This window comes from Coturnix japonica, chromosome 7 (assembly GCF_054131305.1).
Source record: "Coturnix japonica strain WE chromosome 7, WE-NBRP24, whole genome shotgun sequence".
NCBI lineage: Eukaryota > Metazoa > Chordata > Aves > Galliformes > Phasianidae > Coturnix > Coturnix japonica.
This window is the reverse complement of record NC_140669.1, coordinates 12,611,112-12,630,927: the sequence shown is the minus strand read 5'-3', so window position 1 is coordinate 12,630,927 and position 19,816 is coordinate 12,611,112. Positions and strand designations below refer to the sequence as shown.

Sequence of the window (19,816 nt, the reverse complement as noted above, 5' to 3'; positions counted from 1 at the left end):
GCAAGTGGAACGTGGGTTTGTTTTCAGGGGAGGAGCATTAATGGAAGCGTGTTATCCAGCACATCTCCAGCAGCCTTTGCTTGGTAAGGGATTTACTCTCTGTGAACCTTTTGCTTCTCAAAGATTCACTCTCTGTGTTGAAAATGCGTGGAATCTTTCAGTGAAGGGCTGCTCCTGCCTCATGCAGATGGACCTCCTGTGGTAACTACACTGAGGAGATGCTAAGCACGTCCAGACTAAGGGCCTCATCTTCGTTTCCTCCAGTTAAAGGACAAGATGTTTGGGCCTGAAGCTGCTGGGAAAGCGTAACGGGAGTGAGCCCATCTCCTCCACTTGGGAGCTCAGTGCCACATGTGAGCAGGACAAGGGGCAGCAGGAAGGAACCGCTCAGGAACAGGGGAGAAGGAAAAACATCACCTGGGAGCAGCCAAGGGAGCGTGAGGGCAGTGAGAACCAGAATGAGCTGACATGGGACCGGGGGGATTATGGGGTGGAGAGAGGGGTAACGAGTAATTAATGAGGAGAGGGATGAAATTAATAACAGCTCAAAAATGGCTGAGATAACGAACTCCTCTTTAAATCCACCTTTAACAAGAAAGCTGAGGGAAAGGATTTAGATCAATTAAGTGGTAAAATAATAATAATAATCTTGTAAAACAGCAATTGCCACAAGCTAGGGGGAGAACAGCTGGAACGTCTTGCTGGGAAGAGACAGCGGCTGGCTGAGAACTGTACCTGTGGGGTTCTTGGGGGGAGGTTCCTTGTGGTGAGAGCTGTGTGCTCCCTGCCCTGTGCCTTGACCCAGCCACCATTGGGATGGTCTCTTCCAGGAGCAGTCCTGTGTCCCAGTGACACAGTTACACCCTGAGCCCTCCTCTGTTCCTGGATTAGCACAGCCCTTGGTCATCGTGGTTCTTGCTGGGTAGGGGCCCCAGTAAGGCCCAGTCTCCTGCCCCTGTCCTGTGGGCCATCCCAGTGCAGCATCTCCCCTGCTTTGTCCATGCCCAGCCACAGCACAAGCTGGGCCTGCTGCATCTGTGCTCGGGACTGGAAGGGTTACAGCAGCAGCCCTGCTGCAGGGGCCGTTTCTTGCAGCCACTCTATAAATAGGAGCTGCTTTCTTAATCTGCTCCCACTGCTATCCACTCCCCACCAGTTTGTTCCTGCTTTTTCCTGCAGGGAGGTACCTGCAGCCCTGGGCAGCTGTTGGCCCTGCTGTGCCCTAAATGCAGCCCTAAAGGCCCTTTCATGGTGCTCACTGCCATCCTTATTTAAAATTAATAGCCAAAACCAGAGGAGGGAGCTACTGGTGGCTTCTACGGCTTTAGAATCCTGCTTTGTGTCCTCCTGGTGCTTGTTGTGCCACAGATGAGCTTCTAGAAAATGCTTCCAATTTCTGGTGCTGATCCAAACCTCTTTATCATCTTGTTCTGGGGTTTCCTTTTCTCAGTGCAACTTCACTCTGCTGCCACTCGCTCTCCAGAGCTGCTGTATACACCCTCAGCTCACTGATGCAAAGCATTCTCCAAAAAAATCCTGTCTGATATTTTCACTTTCTGATGTGATGTGGCCCACCTTGATCTGTGAACATCTTCCCCCTCGGATGGATGCTGCTGCTGCGCCAAGGTAAGGCCACAAGCTTCTGCTCCCAGCTGTAGTGTCGGGGATGGCCATCTCTTCCTGCCACATCCCACCTGCTCTTGGCTGGGATGTACCCAGGTACCATCCAGTGTTGGTTCAAGCCACCCAAAAGCCTTGGTTTCATTGCTTAATGCAACCAGGGGGAGTTTGCTGATTCGAACACAGAGTGAAAAACCTCAGCAGAAATCAAAGCCCTGGAGGAGACTGGTATGTACAGGAATGTCATTAACAACTAATCCCCTCTAATCCAAGATGACATTATCACACGAGGGCACAAAATGTAATTAGATGTAAACAGTGCTATCTCCAGAGCATGGAGTAAATATTAACCGATCCATCTTCCCAGCTCTCCTGTGGGGATGGCCCAGCTCCTGGGTCGGGCAGGTGGGGAAATGGAAGCCTGTCACTGAGTGAAGCTCACTGTCGTTTGATGGCGAGGTATCACAGCTGTGATTGTTGCTCTAAATCACTACAGATGGTACAGCAGCACCCCCAGGGTGCTGCCAATAGCGCACCTGTGACTGGGCAGGAGGATGGAGGGGGAAGCTCACAGCAGTCCTGGCCATGCATGTTGGAGGGGCGTTTCTGGTAACTTCAACTGGTAGTGATCTGAAACAGGTGTGAAAACACAGGTTTGGATGGGAGTGGCTGGCTGGGAAGCACCAGGAACAAGAGAAAGGCTACACAAGACAAGCATGGCTTGGTGGCACACTCATCAGCTAACTGTTGAGATCATAGTGAATCTGCATGCAGCTTTTCAGGGTGGATAAGGCAAAGAAAGGATGGCCTGCAGCAAAGGACAACCTGCTGCTGGGCTGAGACAAGCCTGAGATCGTGGAGGGTGATAGATAAGGGCTGGAATGGAGCCTTGGGGCATTCAGGGAGGAGAGAAAGGGCAGTGAGCAGGATCCAATGGCCTACAGCTTAGGGCAGGATTGGGAGATGAAAGAGGACAGATGGTGTCAGCCTTCCCAGAGCATGTCCCAAAGCGACCATCAGGCACAGCAGTCAGGGTGAGGGCTGCATAGCTGCATCCCTTGTGCTGTGTCACTGTGAGGGATTCTGAGCAGCTCCTGGTTGACAGACACCTGTACTGATTGTGAGTACGTGGGTACAAGACTGTGAGCAAAAGCAGGCTTGTTTTTAGAATAAAACCCCTCTCCTCCTCCAAAGTCTCATCTTGCGATAAACTTCTATCGTTACCCAAAAGAGTGTTTCCTATGCCCTTCTCTGCAGATTGCCCTGGGTGTGTGGCTGATGCTCCCTGCCCCTGTACATCTCCTGCTTTCCTGCCTGGCTGTATCTGAACAACTTCAACTCCAAACTAGGAGATCTGGTATCACTCGTGTCTTCCACTTATTCCATCTTTGGATCTTCTGTAAACCTAATGACCTTTTCTAAGCGCAGCTGTTCTAAGTGCCACTGGCAATGATTGCCTCTCAGCTCTGCAGTCTCAATCTGTGAGTTACATGCAGCATTGCTCCTATGCTCCTGTACTTTCCCTCGTGTTTAGACCAGAAGTTAAATCTCTCATAAAAGTACATTACAATGGTGCTATGACTCTGGGCACTTGGAATTACAATCCCATTTTAAAAATGCTTTTGGTTAAATCTGATTTATTGTCCTGTGATTCAAAGCTGACTGTTCTGTGGCTGCAGTCACATCGTTTAAGTCCTATATCAGCTATTCCCATCTAGCTTCCTCCTTTTCCTCTTCTGTAAATATTATCACAATGTATTTTCTTCTGGATTTCCCCACAGGTTCCATGTCATCCAGAACACAATCACCAGTAACGCAGAGTGCACACCAGTGCTTAAATCTGTAAGGTCAAAAAAGGTGCAACCTCACTCCTTCCTAAGGGTAGAAGAGTCCAGAGAAGATACTCGAAGCCCAGACTTAAAAACCATTTGAGTGTTTGAAGAAAGAAAAGCCCCTGGATGATACAGACACAACCAAAATGCAGCTCCCAGCTCACTGTCACCGCCTCTTCTGTTTGTGTTGTGGTGAGTCTCTTCCCTGAGAGATGTTTATAAACTGACATCGAGTGTCTTAACCTTGTTTTGATAAATGAAAGCAGATGTTTGGAAGGATTGATATGATTTTCTCTAGTGTTTATAGACAGTGGGATCTCAGTAGCACAGTGCAGGGAGTCCAGGACATAGCACCCTGCTCTAAATAGATGCTTACAAGGCACAGGTCTGCCTTTCTCTAAAGCCAAGTGAGACAAGCTTATCCTCCCATTTCACACCAGTAGTCTGATAGTCCATGCTGTGTTTCAGTGTCAGAGGAGTCCGTGTCCTGCAGTGAACCACCAAAACTGTTTTATGCCAAATATACAGAGGAGGTTGGGTAGTCACCTGTTCTGGAGGATGGGAGTAAAGCAGATGGTTTGAGCCCTAGATGTCTCTCTTTTTAATTGCAGTTAATTGATCGCCAATTCATCTGAAGTGGTTTATAGGTCAGGAGAAGTTGACAGGATGTCCGTCTCAGTATACAGTCATTTTTGCCTTTCCTTCCTTGAGCTCAACTTAAATGTTGGTTATTTGACACTCACTGATTAATGCAGAACGCAGGGAAAACATCCTCTGAAATTCTAGGCTTGAGTTTACTATGAAATAAGGGCACACTTGAGCTCAGAGTCAGTGGTTCCTGCTTGGCACCCCCTGCCTTGGTTACCACCCTCAGTGTGCCATGATGGAGTTATCAATACTGAACACTGCGCAGCTGAACCGCTGCTGCCCCTGGGAGATTTCAGCAGCAAGGCTGGGTTTTTCACTGTGAAAACAAATAGTAAGCCTTGGTTTGAGGCAGTTCTGAGCTTGGATTCTTTCATCACCTTATCTGAGGGTACTTGTTGTGGTTTGTGCCCTCAAACTGCCATCCCATCCCACTCCTGGAAGTCCTCATGAACACCAGAAGGGAACCCCAGCGATCAGGTGATGTGTATGTTAAAGTGATCTGGAATTGATGCTGATTTATCTTATCTGATTTGGGAATTAACAGCGCCTTAACCCACCAGAATGCCCGCCCCAGGTTCTGTGGGAACAAGTAAAATTGGTTGCGTCTTAGTCAAGCTAATTTCTGTTGATCTCATCAGGGTGACTGCATGGCCAAGATCCACACTGTGCAACATCGCGTGAACCTCATACAAATGTGCTGTCCTTCCCCACAGCGTTTGCAGAGGTGAGAGCTGACACCTTGGGCAGTCCGGGATGCTGGAATGAGAAAGGAACCGAGCAAGCAGATGTGCAGGGACTCGGGAGGTGCCATCGCTTGGACTTCAAAATCTCTGTGCAAACAAAGTAAGAGTCTTAAAATGAGTTTACAAGGAATAAGGGAATAACATGTTATTAGAATAACTGTACCAATTACTGTCATCTCAAAACTGCTCTTATGGGTGGGTACGCCAGCTGGGAATAATCACAGTCATTCTACATGTAGGTAAGACATGAAAACCACACTTCCTTTTCCAGTTTATCTTCTCGGTTATAAATTTCTTTCATGAATCATCTAATTAGGGTATTTCTGTATAGAAAACCTCATTTAATGGACGAGCGCTTTGAAGTGAAGATCAAATATAATAATGACGATGCTCATTATTTACTCATAGTTTCAGTTTTTACAGGTTATAGTATTTGTGAAGGGCCAGTGGCCATGTGAACTGTAAGTTATGGTTCTGCTATGGCACAAAGTGTCTCCCAGTAGCCCCGCAGAGGAGGGTTTAAGTTCATGGAGGGTTTTAATGCTTTTCCTTTCAAGGAACCAAAGCTGTCTGTGAAGTGTTTTGGGGGAGATGCACGGCTCCGCAATGTACTTTTCCAGGCTTAGTGCTGTCCTACAACAGACACATGCCCTGGGGTGGAGCATTTCGGATCCTTCTACATGCTCAACTGTGTCTAATTATTGTCCTGGAACCATTTCACGTTTGAGGAGTTTACTTTGGAGAGGATGTGTCTGCTTGTTGCTGTTGCTTTGCCAGGTTGAAATTATAATAATGCCTCTCCTCCAGAGTTAAAAATAACCACTTTTCAGATGGTTTTTGCTTAGGAGTCTCAATGGGGCAGGGAAGCACATGCAGTAGAGCAGCATGTAGACCTTCACTGTGTCTCCTCAAAAGCTCGGAAGCTGTTGAGAGCCCATGTGCGTGGCCATTAGTGGTGTGCTGAACCTGGATATTGCCTTCAGTGGGAGGGAGCAGTGGGACACATGCAGTAAAACTTACCTGGAGCACAGTACTCCTCGTGGCTGGATTTCACACACCTGTTGCAGAGTTGGTGGGAAGGGACCTCTGCGTGTCTCTAACCCAACCTGCACCTTGAAACAAGGCTGGGGTTTGCACTGAGAGTCCATCATGGCTCTGTCTAGTTGAATCTTGAATATCTCCATGAATGGAGATGCTACCACCTATCTGGCCACCTGTCCCAGTGTTGCTCTTATCAGTGGAGCTGCTCTCAGCTGCTTGAGGTAATCTTACTGTTTTCAAGGTAATCCATGGGTCCTTCTCCACAGGGCTGCTCCTCAGCCAGCTGCTTCCCAGCCTGAACTGGCACATGGGGCCACTCCAAACCACGTCTCTGCTCAACTCCAGGATGTTTCTGTCTGCCTGACATGGTCCAAGTCCTGCTCAATGGAAGCGCTGGTGCTCACCCCACCAGCCACCTCATCTGCTGTTGTCTGCACATTTGCAGAGGGTTCTTCTGCCTCTTGTGGGATCCACCACTAGACATCTTCTGGCACCATTTCCTGCTCTTTCACACACTCATCTCTCTGGCAAAGCTGTTTTAAGCAGTCCCTGCTGCAGGCTTCTCTCCCTTTCCCTCCCCACTTGTGCTGACACAGCTGTTTGGGGGCAGGCTGGCAAACCAGATTGGTGGGCGGATGTGGGATACACGCAGATAATTTTTGTCCCGGCTGCAGATATTGGGTTGTTTTTTTGCTGTGAAGCAGAATGCCTCTGACAGTAAAGCTGTAAACACAGCCAGGCTGCTGTCTGCCCTAGGTGAAGGTGAGTCACATCCCTGCATGGCATCGGGCAGTGACATCCCTTCGCCTTGCCAGCACAGCTCCTGCATCTGCTAGGATGGAAAGTGTGCCAGGGCTGGTAACAGCAGCCTGCAGCTCACAATGAGAAAGCCAATGCCAATAAGATATATAATGAGCGTTTAAAAAGCACTTATTTTGTCAGCCAATCATCTATCATCCTCATTGTGTAAATATTTCTGTTTCCACAACAAAATGACTTGAAGAGAAATGTTCACCAGGAAGAACACATTTTTGATGCTGCTGATAAAATCAGGACAGTCAAAATGATGGATGTGACATTGATGAAAGCCTGCAAACAAGGCTTAATTTCTGTGGCAAAGAAAAACCCAACCACCACCTCATGGGTTCATCAGCGTTTGGTTGTGCCTGGAAATTCAGTGTCAGCTGGAAATTTGATGGTGACCTCTGATAAGTGAGAAAATGGCAAAGGTTTAAATGAATGACTTGAATGAGAAAATAAATAAGCCACCCCGTGCGGTATTATTTCTGATATTTGTTTTGCTATTAAGTTCACTTAGGGCCGTTTTCATTGTGTCGTGACGTTTGTGTTGACAAAGCATCAGGGCACGTGAGCACCTCTGGGTGCTCGGCATCACCTGGGACACATGAGGTGGAACATGGAGGTGGCTGTCACAGCAAGGAGCCTTGTGAGACTGTCATAAAGATAGAAAGGATCCTGCTGAGCATTTTGCTCTCCCCTGTCACACATGCCATAGGACTTCATGTGTTCCTTCCTCTTTGAGCCAGAACATAGTTTTTTAAGGAGAAAAGCCTAGTTTTGGTTTAGGTCTAGAAAATGGGCACGGGGAAAGGAGCCTTTAGTCACAGACTTTAGCAAAGCTCCCCTGGTCTCTGCTGATCACTTCAGCTCCCAGCAATTCATCCCATCAGTCTGTAATGCTAAAACCTGGGCTTGGTGGATCAGATGTGAGCAAGAACAGGGCCAGATTTCCCTTTTTACTTTCCCTTGGCAGACATTGGCTTGGATTAACTCTTTGCCCTGTGCTTCAACTCTGTAGTGTTGCCTTCCAGGCTCTTCGCCAGCGACAGAGCTATTCAGGATGCACACAAAGATTTGGTCATACAGAGATCCCCAGGACAACAAGGGCAGAGGGAATGCTCTCCCTCTTTAAATATGATATTATATTAGAACATACGGGCTGGTGCAGAAGCAGATGCTTTGGCCCATGCAACAGGAGAGAGTTGGAGTAATCCCCGAATAAATAACCTTGACTAATGCCGTAATGAGCTAATTGCAGCTTTTGGAAGCTCTTCAGCACAGGGTAATGTTCAACCTTGATCCTTGAACTCAGTTTATTTTCGGCTTCATGAACACAAAATTGCTCACCTGATGTAGGAGCTCATGTTAGATTTTCAGAAGCAATTTAAATACTTGTGGTAGAATCCACAAAGATAATTGGATGCTTTGTTTCCTTTTAATTTGGTGAGAATGAAGTGCCTGATTGCTTTTGCCGTTCTGAGCCCTGCAGGGTTACAACATTCCGGTGCTCACATCCCTTCTTGGCTTTCCAGAAGGGGAAAAAAAGAGCAGAATATGTGTCTTTACCTCAGTTGTTTCAGTGCAAAGTCTGGACTCAAAGTGCTGAGAAACTGACTTAATGAAGCAGATAGAGGGCATGTGCGTTTTCTGCTCAGTGCTCAGCTGTAGGGACAGTAACGACCAGCAGAAGCAGCAGAACAAACTTTTGGGCTCAGGAACAACTTAGCATCCTAAAATGAAAGTACATATATTAATGTTTGAAGGGTGTATTTTGCTTGATTTTTGTTTAATCCAAAGGCTGTGTGCTTAGAGACCCAGCTCCTCTTTATGCCGCCTTGATCTAACCAGCATGCTGTGAGATTTCCCTGGGTTAGGGCTGTGGCAGTGGAAGAGCAGTGCTGGGTGCTCCATAGGGGAGCACAGAGATGCGCGCAGCACAACGTGGTAGATTCGGAGGGGGGACCTGATCCACGGGGTCAGGAAGGCTGGAAAACACCTCTAAGATCGTACAGCCCAACCCATCCCCGCCGTGCCCACTGTCCACGTCCCTCAGTGCCACGTCTCCACGGTCCTTAACACCGGTGAAGATGGTGCCTCCACCACCTCCCCGGGCAGTCTGTGCCAGAGCATCCCCGCGCTTTCTGAGAGCGTTTCCTAATGCCCAACCTGACCCTATACCACAACCTGAGGCCACAACCTTTCAGGTTTGGTACCGTATAACCATCTATCCTTATGCTGGACTCCAAACTGCGGAAGGACGTTTCTCATCCAGTGCCACAAACTCCGTCCCGGGGCACTCAGCCCCATATCGCACCGCCCCACCCGCACGGAGCCACCTGCGCCCCGCGGCTGCTGTGCGGGGCGGGGCGGGGGAGGTCCCGGTGCTCCGCAGCGCAGCCAACCCGCGCCCGCCGGGGCTGGGCCATAAAAGCTCCGGGAGCCGTCGGGGCCGCGACTGGAGCTGTTGGGAGGCGGTGGCAGCGGTGCCCTGTGCGCCTCGGGGTGGGCAGCCCGGCTGGGACCCTTCTCGTCACCCCTCCCAGCGACCGCGCCGGGCTCCCCCCGTCCCATCCCCGCTGTGCCAAGATGCTGTTTTGGCACACGCAGCCGGAGCACTACAACCAGCACTCGACAGGCAGCTACCTGCGGTGAGTCCCCGCGGGGTAACGCGGCGGGATGGCCCGGGGAAGCCCTTCTAGCTGGGAGCTGCGGGTTTCTTTCTCCCGTCCTTCTCTATTAGCGGGGCTCGGCTGCGGAGCTGCCGCCTTCTTTTGGGACGATGGGCGAGCAGCTCACAATTTCACTTTCTCGACTCGCCTAAACCAGCTTTTTCCTGCCTCTGCACAGTCGCGTTTAATTAACTGTTCCTAATTTAAGCTCTAAAGGGCTGCGAAACAATAGTCCGCAACATGTGTAGAGCAAACCCGTGTTTCCTCCCCCCAGAAGACAACAAAGCAGGCAACTTTGGGAGTTCCCTTTCTGCTGGGTGCTTATGAATTATCTTTTTATGAGTATCTAAGGCTGGAATCTCAGAGGGCTCTGACGGCTGCGGTCGTGCTGGGTTGCGGCACCCTGTGTGCACCCCAAAGGCTGCGCCAGGTTGGACGGCAGGGGGATGTTGTGCCTCAGAGGGCAGCGGGTATGGGATGGGCTGCCCAGGTTGGTGGGTGCAGCCCTGAGCTGCTGGAGCTCAGGGAGTGCTGGAACACAGCTCTCAGACATGAGGTTTGGTTATTGGTTGGCCCTGTGTGGAGTCAGGAGTTGGATTTGATGGTCCTGAAGGGTCCCTTCTGTTGCAGGGTGCTCTGTGGGTTTGCAGCATCAGAGTGTTGCAGGATCATCCTGTCTGGGTCAGGCTTGACCACACTGTTTGGTGTACTGAATGTTTATTGCTGTGGCTGTGAGGGTTCTTGAGCTGGGGCTCAAAGCCCTCAACTCACATTTATTGGATTGTTAAGTGATAGCTTCAGATGCTTTGGGTGGCTTTCAGATACTTTCTGGGTTAAGCACCCAGTTCTTGTGGAGAGCTGTAATTCTGACCAGTTCCTGGGAGCCTGTTGAGACACACACTTCTAGAGAGAGCCTTTGCTCTGAGCTGTGTTTCCCAGGGCTGTCTGTACCCACAGACAGGTTGAGACTGCACTGAGCAAGCTGGAGTTGTGCAGTCCCCTTCCTATGGATCACACTTCTGTACAGTCAAAGCCTTCGTGGTATCTGTGTAAGTTCTGATGGATTCAGTGTCACAGGAATGCTGTGTGTGTCTCTCTCTGTACCTCCATCCTCCTGAGCCCCTCCTCAGACACCTTTCTGCCTTCCCCTGTACACTGTCAATCCTTGGTTGATGACAGAACCCCAATGCTTCAGCATAGAGGCGAATGTCAGGAGAATTTGAGGATCTCACCCACCTGCTTTTCTCAAGACTTGGTTTGCAGCCTTGAGCGAAGAGTAGAGCAAATACGATACAAGCCTTTTGTACTTACACCTTAGAGCTTCCTTCAGCCCCTCAGACACCGTTCACATCTTCTTTCTATGTTGTGAATGCTTTTGGTGAGGTAAAATGTTTCACAGGGGGTTGATCCAAAGCTTTGGTATCTGTTTCAGACACCTTCTGGAGGCGTTTCTTTCACTTCATTACCATGGTAAATCATAATGGCTGAGAGGAAAAAACCCTCTCTATGGCCACAGTTGGGTAAGAGCGGTGGTTATGTCAGCGATGCAAGCAAGTAAATGGGGCTGGTTGCCTTGGAGTTGGTGGTATTGCAGCGGGGTGCAGTTAGGAGGGAGAATGGAAGCAGAGGGGTGTTCCTTTGTCCCTGCTGCTAAGCAGAGTGGCACGGTTTGCTCTCTGGCTTTGTTTCTCCAGGAAGAGGAGCCCCATCTGTGAGCTGGGTGCTTCAGCTCTGCTGCAAACTGCTGCACTGTTTCACTGGTGACCTGGGCAGCCTTCAAGGTTGTGGGTGTTAGGATTGAGTGCAAGGTGGATCATTAACGGAACAGGCAGGGAAAATTCATAATGGTCTTTCCATAGGGAGTGTGCCCGTATGCATGGGCATGCTCCTGAACAGTTCTTATTAGAGCTTCTTGTGTGTGGGAATTCCAAGGGGAACGGAACTGCATGCAGCCTCCAGATGGGTTCTTTGGTCTTCACCGTACAGAGGGAATGGGCAGGGTGGAGGGAAAGGATCTGATTACTTACACTGAATTGTCTCTGTGTTCAGCATAACCTTTCTATTTGGGAAGGATATGGTGTCTTAAGTAGGTGAACACAACAACCAGAGAAGTTAGAGGTGCAGGAAAGTCTAATGTGGCTCTCCAGCATTAGATGTGTGAAGATTAGGATGCTGGTTCCTGACATCTCTTAGTGCTAATGGCTCTGTTGTGCTCTCAGCATTGCTGACATCTGTTCTGCTCGGGGTTAGCGTGGGCCGGGAGCAGTCTGGCTGCGAGTCAGCATGCAGGTCAGTGCAAACGTCTTGTAAAGGAGCAGGGTCTGGGACTGTGCCCAGCTCCTTGTGAAGCTGCTGCTGCTCAGCGCTTGTGTGCTTCCTGAAGGCAGAGGTTGTCTTGTCACGCTGTGGAGGCTACATACATTCTTAGCAGTCATAACTCAGCGTTCCTCTGGAGCTCATCTCCATTATTTCAGAGCATACGGGTCAAATCCAGATTGAGAGCAGAATACTCCATAGAGTCTTTGTAAGTACATATGTGTGTGAATTGTGCGTTTCAGAGATGTCCTTGCGCTGCCAATCTTCAAGCAGGAGGAACCACAGCTGTCTCCCGAGAATGAAGCCAAGCTGCCTCCGTTTCAGTACGTCCTCTGCACAGCCACATCCCCTGCTGTGAAGCTGCATGAAGAAACCCTGACTTATCTCAACCAAGGTAGGGTTTGTATTGCGTGGAGGAGGGTGCATTTCCTGGGAGTGATTCATGAGAAAGAGATTGAATTCCATACTGGTGCCTCGCTGGGAGGGCAGTGGGAAGGGGAAAAGAGGGAAAGAGTTGGGGAGGGGATGGAGGAAAGGATAACGTGGCATGTAGGCGTGAAAAATGAAAGATTCCTCAACTGATACAAAATGATCAAGTACTTTTGATTAACTGTTGACTTAAAACATCACTATAGCATGCACAGTTCTGTGTAGTCAGGTACTGGCTTGATCTCCAACAGTCTGAAATACAGCCTCCTACCTTCATCTTGAAAGGCCAGGTGAATTCAGTAGGTGGGCAAGCTTTGGACTCAGGGAGGGACCTTTACATTGCAGGCCCCCAAGAGCTACTGGAGGGCAGTGCTGCAATGGATGAGATAGACTGGCTGGGTGGTGCAGCTCTAATCTGCTGAGTCCCTGACTTGACAAGTTTATGGGGTTCACAGTAGCAACGTCCTCCATAATGAACCTCATAGCATAATTTTTATGCAAGGCCTTGTGTTTCCCTGGGTGTTTTTATTCCTTTGTCAGAACTTGTGCATACACATCTGTGCTTGGAGGTTGGCTTTCACTCTGGAGTACCTCCTGCATGTGGGTCCCAAAGGGATCAGACATCTCCAGGCACAGATTATGCAAGATACTATGCTTAATTTCTGCCAGGTTGATAACAAGGGCATTACAGTACCATCAGCCTGAGGGCTTACTGCCCTGTCTTAGTGGTATTTCACACTGGCTCTTGGCCCCAGCTCCTCAAGCTCTATGCGTTGAGTGTGAAGCTCACTTTAGTGTCTCTCTGGCTGGATTTCTCTCAGTGCTTGTGCAGAACGGAGCCCTGACCTCCCCTGGGCTCTGACCTCAGGTGTGTCTGGCTGTTGGGTCTGTTTTGCTGGTAGGCTCAGACAGCACTGCTGGAATGACCAGCCAAGTGCTGCAGGCTCTACCAAGAAGGTTAAATGCCATGTGGATTGGAGGATGCTTGAGATTTGTGAATGTATTCCCAGTTTGCCCATTCAAATACAGCAAAATCCCAGCAGGTGGCGTGGGGCATATCAAGGGTGAGATGAGCACAGACTTTGTTCTGCTTACTGTCGTGAATAGTTGTCTCCTGCTCCATCTTGACACAGTACTGACTTAATTCCTTGACAAGCTGACAGTTCTCAGGTATCTTCTGCACCTGTCCTCCATCTCCCAAGGGGGGAGTTGGGGATGTGCCCTGGGGAGTGAGGCTGGACAGGTTGGAGGAAGAAAGCAGGGGTGAGACTGGCAGAAGCCACGCAGTAGGCAAGATCTGGGAAGGGGTTCGGGGCAGGACTGTAATGCTGTTGCTTTGCTAGGAAGGATGGAAACAGCATCTTTTCTTATGGGATCTTCAAGGTAATTAGTTGTACAAGCTGCTATGTCTCCTTGCTTCTAAGCTGAATAGCTCATTACCTCCTATTCTTGACAGAAATTCCACATCTTCCTGCCACCTTCTTAGCAGTGTTCTCACCCATCTTCTTTAAGTTCCTAAGCAATCTGTCTTTCATGTTATGCTATGCTCCGCTTAGTTTCTTTGAGATCCTCTTGACATTCAGCTGAAATTCAAGGCTATGCAGTATGCCTGCCTTTAGAAGCCATTCTGCCATACTTGGCAAGTTGCTACAGAATGAACACCAGTAGCTGCACTCCTGTTCCCAGCATTGACTCCTTCTGGCAGGAGGGGCAGGCCTTGGCCCTAAGCTTCTCTGACTTGTAGTTTTCCTCTTTGCTCTGTCTGTTAGACCAAAATCCCTTGCATATTCTAGTTAGTAAGACTAAAAGTTCATTATGGTACTAGAAGAGCTATGCTGTGTGAGCCTGAGGTGGGATGTGGAGGGAACCTTAGGGCAGCTCAGGTCTTGGTAGCTGCAGCATAACAGAAGAGCTGACTGACCTCAGCATGCTGTGACCATGCTGTGGTGCCATTCCATAAAGCAGCTGATACCATTCCCTACACCTTACTGCCTTACGCTGACCATAAGTGAAGGGTCTCTTCTTGCACCTTACCCTCTTTCTGTGCTTATCGTGGTCTGGCTAAACACTGTTACACAAAACTTCCCTTCTTGCGTGTATGCTTGAGTTTTGGGTCAGATGACCTTAACAAATGGCTAACTTCATTAACATGTCCTTCTACTCTGTGCTGAGCGCTTCAGTCACAGCTGGCTCCTAATAACAGTGGTACAAAGAAAGAGTGGCTGTCCCAGTTCCAACAAAGCCATTCACCTCCAGTGCAGTGACTTATCCAGACTGTGAAGACTGGTTTGGGGTTTTTTAGGCCTCTTCACTATTTGGCTGTGTGATTGTTGCAGAGTTTTATCCAAACACGCTTCCCTGGCTGGAGCTCTTCACTACTCAGCAGCAGACCTTCTGTCACTGTGCAGCAGCTATGCTCCCTGCCTTGGGATGTTCACTCAGGACCAGTTCAGTGCTGGCAGGTGAGAGACTGTGCCTGTACAGAAATAGGTGGAAGAAAGGACTGGTCTTACAGAGCATGATGGCTTCTGCTGAGCCTTGGGCAGCCATGGGGAGTTGGTCAGTGGCACCTTGGAGTAAGAGGACTTTAGACCTGGCTCCCCACAGAGGTGAGGGAAAAATCCAGGTGGAGTCCTGATCTGGAGAGGCTGTTCTCAGCAAGGTGAGGAAGCAGAAGGGAAGGCTGTGTGAAGTTGACTTGGGGACGTTCACCAGTGGCAGGCTCCCAAGCTTGTCTGTTCCAGTCTGAAACCACAAATGCTCACTGGGCACAGCTCTAGAACTAGCCAGTAAATCAAGCATCTAGAGTCAAATCCTCAGCTCGCTTTCCAAAGACTGACTCATTACACTTGTCTTTCCCGATCTCTTCCCTTCTGTGTCCCACATTCCTTGAGAAATTGGAGCCAGAGCCCTGTTAGTCCCAATTCAATGTGATCTTAGTTTGCTAATTCTTAAAGCAGCCTGTATGGTCAGAGATCTTTACTGGACTGCATTAGGATTACTCATCTGACAGTAATATGGACATGTTTCCATGGTGTCTTAAACCAACTTCCCCTCAGGTCCATGAAGCTGGTAACCATGTTGTGTCCTCACACCAGGAGCTGCTGCTGGCATTGCTCCCTTGGTCAGGGCTTACTGCTGTCAGCAGAGCTACACTGTCTAGAAGTCTGCAGCACAATGTTGTCTAACGCTTTTGGAACTAGCCTGCCTTTTAGTACTATTGCAGTGTCTCTTGTGGATAGGGATTTTTCAGACAAACAATCAACCAGCAACCATATTACAAACCACTGCTTTAGCAAGAGGTCTTGGTGCAGTTGCATGTTCCATGGTCTGCAGTCATATGGGGTGTGGTTTGAGCAGGGCTGGCTGAAACTAGTTTCAGACATGGACAGAAATGGGAGCAATGAAGGTGGTTCCAGAAACTGCACCAGGAGGAATGCAGAGGAAACAAGCGCTCTACGGCAGATCTGAATGCTAATAAATATGAGGAAATAAAACCATTTAAAAGAAAAATTAAAACTAAAAAAGGGCTCACACACACACACACACACACACACACACACACACACACACACACACACAGAAAAGCCCGAGAAACAAAACAAAGCAAAAATCATTGCCCGGGGGACTTGGCTTGTAGTGCCAGAACCACATGTGGAGCGTGAGCTGTTCCAGTCATGATTTTGTTTCATGACCAGCGTTGGGTTGGCTCAGAGCCGAGATCTAAATTGTTTCGAATAGAGGGTGGGTCGGGCTGATGGCAGGAGTCACTGAGACCCAGCCATGTGCCAGACACAGCCCTGTCCCTTAGCAGTGCTTGAGAGCAGCCGGGTGTCACCTGCTTGTGAGGTTTTCCTGTTCTCCAGGTCTGTGGTTTGTGACTTGTGGTCCTCAGCCATGCAAGGATTTTAGCATCCAGCTGGTTGGGGTTAGGAAGGCTGGCCACCTCTGCTTCGTAAGGTCTTCCAAGAGTTAGTTAGTTTTATTGCCAGTCCTAGACAGTTCGGAAAACAAACAAGCCAAAAACCCAAACCATGAGAGAAAACCACGAACATCCGAGAAGACCTGTGATGTTATTGGGAGCATAGCTGTTGTGGTGCATAAGCAACAGATGCCTCACAAAGCTAAAGATGGACTGAGTTGGGTCCTGTCGCGCCCAAGCAAGCTCCAGATATTGGGTCCTTCGGAGTGGATCTGGGTCCAAGGTGCGTGTATGTAAACTTGTACACTTGAAATTGCTGTTGTAGATTTTTTGGCTGTTGTCCTGCCTCGGCTCACTGCAGACATGCTGTGGTTTCCCTTCCAAGGAGAGGCGCGGAAAGCACAGAGGACAAATGGAAGGTGGTTGCTTGGGTAGATGTCATTGCTTACAACAGAACCTTTGCCTCCCTTAAAGCATTTAAAGTTCACGCAGTTGGCTAAACTTCTACAGGCAAGGAACTCGGTTTTAAATACTGAGATTTACAGTAAATGAAAAAAGCTGTTTTCTGTTGACGTTAACTCATACGTAATTGGGTTTTTATGGGGTCACAACTGTCGGAATGTTTGTAGTTTTCCTGGAACAGTTCTTTATTTGCCTAAATGAAGTGTAGAGAAGGCTGAGTGACCAGCTCTGACTGGGTGTGCTTCTGGTTTAATTATAGCTCTGCTTGTGGGGAGATTCTGCTTTGTCCCATCTGAAGATCCAACTCTCCGTATAAATTGCTGCTGCCACTGGCCAGGTCCCGAGTGTTTGAAGCTGCTGGTGGTCTGTCCCATGTGAACATCTGCTCTTTGTCTGAACTCTTGGGCACAAAAATGACTTTGAGTCACTGAGGCTGTGCATATCAGGTGCTTCCTGGTGGCTGCCCACCCGTGCATCCTTCATCCCTATGGCACACAGCACAGCATGCCATTTTGGTCCTTGCCTCCATCCCTGGCTTCAGGTAGCTTCAAGTAGCTTCAAGAAGTGCCTGTCAAAGTCTGTTCCTGATGGTATTATTTTTTTCTTTATTTTGGACCTTGTGCTGCACTCCTTTGTTTTTGGAGAAGGCATTTGTCTCCTACCTTACTGTGAAGACAGCCCTGATGTCTCAGCTGAAGCCGTTATTCGTGCTAGCAGTGATTTCCCCATATGCTTGGCAGCTCTGTCTTTGCTTGGCAGCCCAGGATAAACAACCCTGTCTCCAAACCACACCATCCCTAAACTCACTATGAATCTTGCTTCAGATGACAGGGCACCTCTGCATAAGTAGAGCTTCTGACTTCTGTTGCCCTTAGGAAGCTAGAATCTCAGTTGTCTATTAACCAAGAGCCTGTTTTCTATTCATTGGGTAATGCTGCTGTTAACATCTGGATGAAATTCAAATGGGATTGTGAACTTGCTGGATCGTAGCCTGTGCACAACTCCTACTGGAAGCCCCTAGACTGCGTTTTGTTCTCCCACTTCCATAAATCTTCGGTATCTTTGAAGGAAGGAAGTGCTCAGAAGTAGCTACAAGTATAGTGAAAAGTCCGAATATCTACAAGATTTTTTTTTCTTTCCCTGTCGTTTTTATTTAAACTTTTCTCTGTTATCCACATTTCTTTTGAGATTTCTGCAGTTCTGAAAGAAACTTTTGCCTAAGTTTCTACACTTGGACTGTATCAATGAACTTGTCAGTCTGGTGATATTTAAATCTTCCAGTCACCTTTCCATGACTTGCAGTATCCTTCCTATTAAGATATACATTAGCAGTAAGAAACTTAAGAGAGCACCATCCTTTTGACAAAGTTAATTGTTTCAATGGGTATTATGTGTGATATCTTATCTCTAAAGAGGCTGAAAAAAAAAAAAACCTTTTTGCTTCTAACCAAGCATGTATTTTATGTTTCTGAAATTATACAGCCCATACTTGAGCAGTGAGATTTCTTTTGTCCTGGCTTGCTGTTGTATTTCTGAGTTGTGCTTGCAGTGATGGGGCATTTGTCAGTTGGAGCAGCCAGGTACACGAGTGGGGCTTCCTTTCTCTAGTGCATTTCTCCACATTACTGCAGAACTGTGGTGAAGGGGGTGATTTCCCTGAGGGCTGACTGGGGCCAGCAGTCATATTTGGCCCTTCTGCATCCCTCTTCAGCACCCTCGGCAGGGACCATTCTTCTTAGTTATCTGAAGCTCAAGTAAATATTACACACCAAGCTAGTCTTGCAGAGCTATAAAACCTGTTGTCCAAATTGACTCAGTACAGGTTGAAACCAGAAAAAGCCTGCCTGATTTAATTACACAGAGGGGGCTAAGCTTTTCTGAGCTAGGCAGATGTGACCCAGATAGTCCTGGGTGCTAGAGAGGTGGAAATACAGGAAGAAATTATTTTCTCAAGTCAGATTTTTCTTTTTTTTTTTTTTTTTTTTTTCCTGTTTGCCATTAGAAGTCCATCATTTCTTCAGTGATTAATTTGTTTTAAAAACCCAAACTTATACTGTGGCTTCAATTAAGCGGGATTACAGAATCACGGAATTGAAGGGGTTGGAAGAGACCTCTGGGAGCATCAAGTCCAACCCCCCTATTAAAGCAGGTTTCCTGCAGATTACTTGGTGGAGTTCAGTGAAGTAGGCAAGGTGTGTGCAAAAGAAGAACAGGTGCACACAGTGATGGTAGCAACTGAGAGTGTTTGAGTCTGTTAACTGCTTTTGTGTCCTTGACTGAAAGTTAGGCTGTAGTCTTGTAGGAGTTACATATACATCTCGCTCTTCTGAGTGGAAACCACTGTAAATGAAGAGTGTTTCTTTTATGCCTGTTAGCTATGAAGTGTCACCACTGTAAAATGAACTATCTTCAGAAGTCTGGGAAGATGAGGGTTTAACCAAATGTTCATATAGTAAATGAGAGCACTGGAGTTTTCTTCCAACAAACTTGGCTCTGAGGCATGTGCTTGGCTTTCCACAAGAAAGAGGCAGAAAAAGAGAAAGAAGGGGACAAAGAAACCCCCCCAGAGCTGGGAGGAGATTGTAAAAGGAGGAGAAGCCCAGGAAGAGGCATGATGACAGTGCAGCTCTATGGCGTGGTGGAAGAACTGGTCATGGAACTGGACCATTAGGCTCCTCTGGTGGTAACGGCAAGTAGGGTAGGTATCATTGCTATTGCACTCAGATGGGTAGTGAACCCCATCAGAGTGGCTCCAAACAGTGGGACCCCAGTAGCTTTGCTTGGAATAGAAACAGGCAGGAAATGGGTGGAGGGATGGGTGAGACTGCAGGTACTAAAGTAAGGCGTGTGTGCAGCATGGTTGGTATAGCCATGTTCCAAGAGAGATTCTGCAATAGAGGAGTTTGTGACCATTGGTCTGACTGGACAGCTTGATGTGGACACAGCCTGCACACTGAATACTAGCTGCTGGGGAGCTGTGGCCAGGAAAGGGTTGACTGTCTTCATTCTGCCCCATCCCTGGCCGCTTATAACTGGCTGCTCTTGAAGATGAGATGTGGGACATGATGGATTTGGTGTGTCAGGATGACTCTTATGTTCCTTTTGCTTTGCCTGGCCCACAGTTGGTCCTCCTCTGCAGGATTTCCATGCTCCTAGCATAGCGGGAGCTTTCAGGGTGGCCTATTGTGTAGCAGCTGAATTCACAATATCCTCTGGATAAACATCTCCTAGAGCATCTTGTCAAAGGAGGATGCAATAAGCAACTGCAGAATATCCAGCGCCATTTGTGGCCTGGAAGGGGAGGATTCTGCTCTTGTTCCTTGTCTTGAGAGT

General features: G+C 48.3%; 1 protein-coding gene across 5 annotated transcripts in view; it reads left to right on the top strand.

Moving 5' to 3' along the window:
* The first annotated feature begins 9,121 nt into the window (after positions 1-9,121).
* The window catches only part of TFCP2L1 (transcription factor CP2 like 1), a 29,527-nt gene continuing 18,832 nt past the window's right edge, over positions 9,122-19,816 (top strand). For 2 of the 5 annotated variants that reach the window (XM_085553305.1, XM_015868828.3), the window contains exons 1-2: positions 9,126-9,333; positions 11,913-12,064. In XM_085553305.1, the coding sequence (XP_085409431.1) occupies positions 9,272-9,333; positions 11,913-12,064 (214 nt within the window). In that variant the 5' untranslated portion in view covers positions 9,126-9,271. Of the gene's footprint in view, positions 9,334-11,912; positions 12,065-19,816 lie in introns of all 5 variants that reach the window. The other 3 variants (XM_085553306.1, XR_014948300.1, XM_085553307.1) reach the window with 3 other exon arrangements.